Source organism: Macrobrachium rosenbergii, chromosome 14 (assembly GCF_040412425.1).
Source record: "Macrobrachium rosenbergii isolate ZJJX-2024 chromosome 14, ASM4041242v1, whole genome shotgun sequence".
Lineage (NCBI taxonomy): Eukaryota > Metazoa > Arthropoda > Malacostraca > Decapoda > Palaemonidae > Macrobrachium > Macrobrachium rosenbergii.
The window spans coordinates 26440071-26449265 of record NC_089754.1 but is presented as its reverse complement, the minus strand read 5'-3'; the positions used below and the strand labels follow the sequence as shown (position 1 = coordinate 26449265).

Here is a 9195-nt window from a genome sequence, read left to right as displayed (position 1 = left end):
TTTCGCAGGTGTGAGAGAGTGTGCTAATTAACCCGGTCTGAGCAATTTCGTCGTTGATGTAAGGAAAAAAAAAGAAGAATAATATTCTCGTGTTGTTAAGGGACACACTACCGGCATTCGAAGAACTGACAATCAGCAATTCCTTTAAACAAATAAAGGCATGATTTAATCATTTGTTTTTCTCGTTGAATCTTGAATTAAATAACTGCATTTTTGCGGAGCTGCTAGCGTCAGGTTCGTCGAAAAGCCTAATTACCGTTTCACCTGCGTGACGTCACGTGGTCTCTCTGCTGAGTGTGTGTGTGTGTGTGTGTGTGTGTGTGTGTGTGTGTCTCTCTCTCTCTCTCCCGCCTACCACCGCATTTGGTGGAGAGTCTCCCTGCTCACCTGACTCGCGGTCGCTAATGAGGAAAAACTTTTCAATAAAGGGAAGTTCTTGATTTTTAAGTGCTTCTATAAAGTTCCAAGAAATTGACGTTACTGATAGGATCGCTCCAAAAAAAAAAAAAAAAAAAATATTCAGCGACGCACATATTGAATCCAAGAACTGGGAGTGGAAAAACTACGCAAGAGGAGCAGCAAGGACAAAAATGTTGTTTCTCACTCTTATCTCGTTTTTCCCTTTTCATCTTACTTAAGACTGTTCTCAAGACACCTGTGGCTCTTATTTGTGTTTCAAAACTTAGGAACACTCGATGGAAAACTACCTCTCTCTCTCTCTCTCAGAAAATATAAAGTGATAATTACCAGAGGATTATAAGATGGAAAAAGTGCATCGTGTTTTGCCTCGGTTTACTTGACCATAAGCGTTGGTAACGTGAGTTCTGATAAGCTTCAAGTGACGTCTTGCTGTTTGGATGCAAACGTAATAAAATGCGACGGTGCACGTGTTTCAAAATATATTTTTCTCGATTTTTTTAAACATATCCAATAAAATGAAACTCTTGAACATTTAGGTGTGAATTGCAAACTTTGCTCATGAACTTGTAAGCGGATGTTTAGTGATAATGATTTTGATTGGACAATGTTTCCAGATGTTTCCGAAAAGACGAAGATTAAACATAATCCTCATGGTACTCATAAGTTTTTTTGCCTTCTACCTTTTATATAAATCTGTTACTAACTTCAATGCACGCGACTTAATCAGTCAGCTGGGGCTCTTTAAATATGATGCGATCGAAAATGAAGATGACGATGTTGTGTATGACTATATAGATGATACGAATGAACTGGAAATTCAGAAGAGATATGAATTTCCCTACAAGTTCATTTTAGACGAACCTAACATCTGCCGAGGTGATCTACAGGTGGTTAACATCATCCCGGTTCGAGCATCCGATCGACCGGCGCGGGAAGGTGTCCGTCGAACGTGGGGTTTGAAAGAAGTCGTAGAATCGACTAAGCTCAAACCTCTGTTTCTTATCGGTGCTTCCAAGTCGCCAGAGGAGCAGCAGAGCCTCGAGAAGGAGAGCCAGGCCTTCCACGACATCATTCAGATCGACATTGTTGATTCGTACCTTAACCTGACGCTAAAGACGCTGACGGCCCTGTACTGGAAGCAGGGTCAGTGTCAACACGTCCCCTGGCTTCTGAAGAGCGACACGGACGTTTTCCTGCACCCGTGGGCCGTTACTAAGACCTTGATGTGGGCTAAGAAAGATTTCGTCTGTAAGGTGCTGAAGCAAAGACATGTCTGTCGTTCTGTCAATAAAAAGTGTCGCGACGGTCGGTGGGTCATGTCCAGGGAGATATACCCGCATGACCGGTATCCTCCTTACTGCAATGGGCCAGCCTACGCCCTCAACCAAAAAGCTGTTCGAGAGGTCTTGAGCGCCGCCTCATTTAGAAAGACACATTTCGCAATGGAGGACATTTATTTCACTGGTATTCTGCCGCAGGGGCTCAATCTTCAGTATTACGACGTGGGTTCTCGGATGTGCCTCTATCATCTTGAATCGCCCCCTTACGACAAACTCGCCGGCGACAATGCTCTCTTCGTTGTCGATTCATTTGGGAAAAGTGGCGGCAAATACACGCATGATGACCTGTGGCAGTTCTTGAATGTATCTCGGTTCACCAGAGTCTGACAATAGTGAAACAGAAAAAAGGCATAAATATGTATGGTATCAAGTCCTATGACACAATAGAAAGTACGTTGAGTAGTTCTGAAAAAATAATGGCTTTTAATTCTAATAAGTTTTGGGTACATGATTATAGCTTAAGTATATCAATCTTGCATACATAATATGCAGAATAAGTGATTAACTGCTATACATAAATTTTTTCTGCAGAGATGATAGTTTCATTACAACCCAAATGTTTAGCCCAGAAAGAAATCAAGACTCGTAAACAAACTGTCAAAGCAGTATATCACAGAATTACGAGTGTTTATCTGATATTATTTTAATATTTGAGATGAATTCTAACACCAAAATACAAGATACACTTCGCTCACGTGTCACTCAATAAAGGCGCAAAATACTAATTGGCACTTGAAAGAAAATCTTTTGAAAGAAAATCTCTTCCCTTGAGCTTCGAATGTGTTTCTCAATCTGAGTTGGCGTCTGTAAAAGATAAATAATTCAGTAAAAGAATAGATAGAAAATGAATAAAAAAAAAAATCAACGTTATTTTGAAAGGGAAGGTTGTGTGGTTATATACAGTTCGATCATTGGTTGACTGAACGTGGCGATGGTAATCGATTGTGTTCATTGTATTCTCTTGCACTAAGAGGTGATTGTTTCAGTTTCCCACAACCCTTTCCTCCTCTGTCGTTTACAACTTGAAAGTGTGTAGCACAGTTTGATAACTGAATTATGTCTCTTACGCACATCCTACTTAACCTCGTTATTTTTCTTTATTTATGACAACGATTATATATGTATATATATGTATGTATGTATATATATATATATATATATATATATATATATATATATATATATATATATATATATATATATATATATATACATACATACATATATTTTACATCGTCTTGATACCAATTGTTTCCCGTTAAGAATACTATTCGTTTTATAGCTGAACGAAGATATTGTTCATTTCCTCGAAACATCGGCTTGATACCAATTGTTTCCCGTTAAGAATACTATTACGTTATTTAGTTGAACGAAGATATTGTTCATTTCCTCGAAACCTCGGCTTGATGCCAATTATTTCCCGTTAAGAATGCTATTACGTTATTTAGTTGAACGAAGATATTGTTCATTTCCTGGAAACATTCAACATTTGGTTTAAAATTCTTACTTGAAAAGCCTTTAGCTTTTGAACCCAAGTTACATAAGAGCTTCGCACAGGTAGTCTTATTTATACTGTATTTATATAAAGTATGTATTTACACTATAATTAGAATTATCATGTGATATTAATTAAATGATTTTATTTTAATATGGAAAAATCAGCAAGTAATCTTTGATCCATTATGACCAACCTCTTATATAACTTGAAAAACCTCGACTTTGCGTCTGATATGCTGTGTTATCATTATTATTATTATCATTATAATAATATGATAACATTATTATTATACAATGTTTAGGAAAACATGACGGAGTCTTCCTTTTAATGTTCTTGATGATACTAAGAGTAACGACAATGAAGTGACATTTTATAATTACTGAACAAACTCCTGATAATTCCACATACTTATAAGCATTATAATTTGTTTCGCCTCCAGAGGACGAGGAAATAAGAGAACTCTACAGTGAAGGGCACTGGAGTTTCGGTGAAATTATTTTTTTACTTTAACTGGAAATAATAATGACAACATTATTATTATAATGATGTTTTTTACTTTAAATGGAAATAATAATGACAATGATGATAACATTATCATCATAATTTTCTTCGCCCCCAGAGAACGAGGAAATAAGAAAACTCTGCAGTGAAATGCGCCCAAGTTTCGGTGAAATTATTGTTTTTTACTTTAACTGGAAATAAAGATAACATTTTTATTATAATGATATTGCTTTTTACTTTAACTGGAAATAATAATGGTAACATTTTTATTATAATGATGTTTTTTACTTTAAATGGAAATGATATATAACATTATTATTATAATGATAGTGTTTTTTACTTTAACTGGAAACAATAATAACATTATTATAATGATTATCATTACAATAATAATAATGTTATCATTATTATCATCATTATTATTTCCAGTTAAAATAAGAAAAACAACAATTTCACCGAAGCTTGGGCGCATTTCACTGCAGAGTTCTCTTATTTCCTCGTTTTCTTGAGGCGAAGAAAATTATTATGAGGCTTATAAGTACGAGGACTTATCAGAAGTTTGTTCAGTGATTCTAAAATGTCACTTCATTGTCGTTACTCTTAGTATCAAAAACATTGAAAGGGAGCTCCGCAATGTCTGCCCTGGTAAATACGTGAATAATTGTCCATGGAGTTTTCGAGAAAATATTCGGCACCATTTTCTATTTGAACATTGTGAAATGAACAACTTTCTTTGTTGTTTGCGACTACTAGTAATTTGTTTTTAAAAGCAGCTTTTATAGACTTCAAAATAAGTTTGACACTTGTGTTTTGTTTGTTGTCAGTACAGTTTTAGACTGAATACCTTTCTCCTCTGTCTTACAAAAACTCTAGCGCTCTTTGATTTTAGGGCCTTCATTCTTAAATCCCTGCATCCCCATTAATCTATTCACTTTGTATTCTCAGAAGCCCCTAAAGTCATGTTATCATTTCTGATGCACATCCTTTACAAGCATTTATTTTCATGTGTACCACATTCATGAAGAGGCTATCATTTAAATTAAAAAATCTACGACAGTAGCCATTTAGGTGTACATTCTCAATCGAGGTGTCCTCACTTTTTACTACACATTTCTATACCTTGGCGGATGATGTGTTTATTCCTTGGGGGATGTTGTATTAGTGTCCCTAGACCATGGCTCCAATTTGATCAGCAATTCCCATTAAATACCATAAGCAACCGGAGTGGAGACAGGTCGATTTTAGACCGAGCAGATCATTACCATTATAATTACAGTATTCACTTGAACTTTTCTGGTGATTTAAAAAGACGTTGCTCCATCAGCTCAGTGAAATATGTTGTGACTTGAAACACTTGCGTGGTTCGTTCCGTCATTTAGCCGAAGACTCATTCAGAAGTTGAGATCGATGATGTTGGCTTCTATAAGTGAAAAAGAGTTCCAGGTATAATTACACCAGAGCTGGAGAAGCATGACCTCAATTATTAGGGATATAGAAATTTACTCATGCGCAAGCAAGACTCTCTCTCTCTCTCTCTCTCTCTCTCTCTCTCTCTCTCTCTCTATATATATATATATATATATATATATATATATATATATATATATATATATATATATATATATATATATATATATGTGTGTGTGTGTGTGTGTGTGTGTGTGTGTGTGAGTGTCTGTTTATATACATGTATATTATATATATGTGTGTACAAATATATAAATATATATACATATATTTATATATATATATATATATATATATATATATATATATATATATATATATATATATATAATCTGGCACAGTCTTTCTTTCATTTCCGTCCAGTGCCAGTGGATAAGTGACATCCATAACACTGGCTTCACCTCCTGTATTTCCAATTTCTTATCTTCAAAGCTGAGTTCTTGAAAGGAAATATAAATGCCTGAAAGAGCTGTCGGCTTAAGAACGAATAAAGGGAGCGACAGTGAACTTTTTTATTTGTCCCGTCAAAATTTCAGCTTTGAAGACAACTGAAAATTTTGGAAGCGTTGTCAAAGAGGTGTAGTTGCCACAGTTGTATTGGCACTCAGGAAAATACACACACACATTTTATATATACATATATGCATACATACATATATATATACATATACACATATATATTTATATATATATATTCATATATATATATATATATATATATATATATATATATATATATATATATATATATATATATATATATATATATATATATATATATATATATATATATATATATATATATATATATATATATATATTCTGTACATGTATGCGTGTTTGTGTATGTGTGTATGTATGTGTTCAAAACTGAGTATAGAAAATTAGGTTCATCATACTCTGAAATTATCCAGATTTTCTGTCATAGTAAATAACTTAATCATAAGCAGAGTTGCCCAGTGAATGTCAGAACATTAACGACTGGCTTTAGGCTTCAGAACTGATGAAGTTCCTGACTGAGTTTTGATTAGCATACGAATTTTCGACGGTTAGGAGACACCTGCACGAGTCAAGTGAATGAGAGGTGAGTCAGCTTATGATACTATCAAATGGTGAGGGATTCAATAGCAATGGTAAATATGTATTTTTCAATTTTACAGACCGATGATGTGTTTAAGTAACACGAAATGTTTCTATCAATAAATATGCAACTGTTTTGTAGACTGTTGTCTTCTTTGGACTCTTGCTTGTTGTTACACACACACACACACACATATATATATATATATATATATATATATATATATATATATATATATATATATTTATATATATATATATATATATGTATGGGGTGCACATATACATATTATATATACATACATACATAGATACATTATATATTTATATATATGCACACATATGAACAAATCTTAAAGCCATATAAGATTTGTTCATATGTGTGTATATATATAATATATAATGTATCTATGTATGTATATATAATATGCATATGTGCACCCATACACACACACACACACACACATATATATATATATATATATATATATATATATATATATATATATATATATATATATATATATATATATATATGTAACAACAAGCAGGAGTCCAAAGAAGACGACAGTCAACAAAACAGTTGCATATTTATTGATAGAAACGTTTCGAGTTACTTAAACACATCATCGGTCTGTAAAATTGAAAAATACATATTAATTCTATTAATTCTCTAATTCACAATAAAAGCTCAATTAAAAACAGCAGTTACATTCTTTAAAATTAAAAAAATATATAAAAAAGTGAAAAGAAAGCAGATTTTTTTTTCTCTCTTAGTCTACCTAATCAAAAGAAGGTCAAAGAGGAAGTGATGCCACAAGCTCACGCATGCCCAGAGTACACTTAGGCCAAGTGCAAAGGAGAAGAAGACACGTTGGAGTTTGGAAGAGGTGCAAGACGTTTAACAAAGAAAGACTCAAGGGTCGTTAAGTAAGCCGATTGTTTGGTAGTTCTTAGGATGGAAAAATGTTTTTTATCAATATTAACCTTGCATATGTATATATATGTGTGTGTGTATGTGTGTACTGATAGGGAAGAGGCTATCATCACGAAAGGTTCTAAAGTTACCATAAGCAGGCAGGCCCCACCCCCAAAAGGGGTCTTTCCTGAGAACCAGGAAAGACCACACTTAACTGAACACGAGTTTAGCACTTCGAACTCAAGGTCCTTTACGAATCATTACAACATCTTTCTGTTAAGTTTGAAGACAGTAATAGTAAATACTGTACTTCATTTCAACCTTAACATGTTGTGGCAAAAAAGCAAATTAAAGCTTGTTTTTACAGCTTCTCAATCGGAGCATCATCAACATTTGATACGATCTAATCGACAGTTGCACTTGCGTTCAGTCAAGGGTTAAGGCATTTAGTTCGTTTGTTAATCTTTTGGGTATAAAAGATGAAGTCTTTTGGTAACCTTTTGGGGTTCGTAATAATGTTTATTAATAGAAAATAATAATATTATTATTAACAAAGCTAACGGAATACTGTTGTACGATTCCTCCGCATTGCAATGGCAAACCGGTAATATAGCGAATTCATTACTTTGGGAGTAGAAAAAACAAGTAAAAAGTGCGCCGAAGAAACTTCGGCGCAATCGAGTTTTCTGTACAGCCGCTACAGCGTATAATCAAGGCCACCGAAAATAGATCTATCTTTCGGTGGTCTCGGTATAATGCTGTATGAGCCGCTGCCCCTTGAAGCTTTAACCACGGCCCAGAAGCACGATTATGGCTAACTTTAACCTTAAATAAAATAAAAACTACTGAGGCTAGAGGGCTGCAATTTGGTATGTTTGATGATTGGAGGGTGGATGATCAACATTCCAATTTGTAGCCCTCTAGACAAAGTAGTTTTTAAAATCTGAGGGCGGACGGAGAAAGTGCGGACAGAAAAAAGTGCGGACGGACAGACAAAGCCGGCACAATAGTTTCCTTTTACACAAAACTAAAAATGGCCGAGAGGAAATGTACTGAAATCACGAAATTGCAGAAACCGGCCATTTTGGCCACTACTGATAACATCTGCTGTTCCTAGCGTTTGAGTTCAGTTTCCACGTTAATCACTAGCAATTATGCTTATGCAAACACATGCAAGCTTAAAGATGAGTGTTTTTCTCTTCGCATCTCCTAAATAATGCAACAGAACAGCGACTTTTAACAGACTACATCGAACAAGCTCTTTTTATCGTATCACTGTTAAATGGAATGCGAAATGTGTATCATCCGGGAAAGACATCAAAAGGCTAATGGCAAGTTCAGCGGGGAATGTGATTTTTAAACAGTTCAGTGACGATGGGTACATGCATAAATATGACGTAAACATGGTCGAGAGAGAGAGAGAGAGAGAGAGAGAGAGAGGGTTAATATGATCGAAAGTCCTTCAGTGATAATGTAATGGAATCAGTGAACAATAAGTCTAGATTTTAAAAAAAAGCAATAAATAACAGTGCCTTTCGAGAGCTAACAGTCTTCTTCTTCTTCTTCTTCTTCTTCTTCTTCTTCTTCTTCTTCTTCTTCTTCTTCTTCTTCTTATTATTATTATTATTATTATTATTATTATTATTATTATTATTATTATTATTATTATTATTTTATTTTATTTATTTATTTATTTATTTATTTATTTATTTATTTTTGGTCTATCACAGTCATCCTATTGGACTGGGTGGTTTTTATACTGTGGGGTTCCGGGTTGCATCCAGCCTCCTATTATTATTATTATTATTATTATTATTATTATTATTATTATTATTATTATTATTATTATTATTTGAGGGCGGTGGTTTGTCACAACATCCCGACTTGGCACTGGGTGCTAAGTAACCTCTCTTTACTATTTTTCTGCTCATTATTGTACTTCAGTTATTTTCTAATCGTAACACATTTAC

At 34.1% G+C, this 9195-nt stretch overlaps 1 protein-coding gene across 1 annotated transcript; it reads left to right on the top strand.

Moving 5' to 3' along the window:
• Positions 1–352: 352 nt before the first annotated feature.
• On the top strand, positions 353–2292 carry LOC136845579 (beta-1,3-galactosyltransferase 1-like). The gene has a single exon (XM_067115748.1). It carries the CDS (start codon positions 1008–1010, stop codon positions 2085–2087), a length of 1080 nt encoding a protein of 359 aa, XP_066971849.1. The 5' UTR covers positions 353–1007; the 3' UTR covers positions 2088–2292.
• The last annotated feature ends 6903 nt before the right edge of the window (positions 2293–9195 follow it).

Bases quoted from the DNA above. Each gene is read 5' to 3' on its own strand.
- LOC136845579 (XM_067115748.1), top strand. From the start codon at position 1,008: ATGATTTTGATTGGACAATGTTTCCAGATGTTTCCGAAAAGACGAAGA.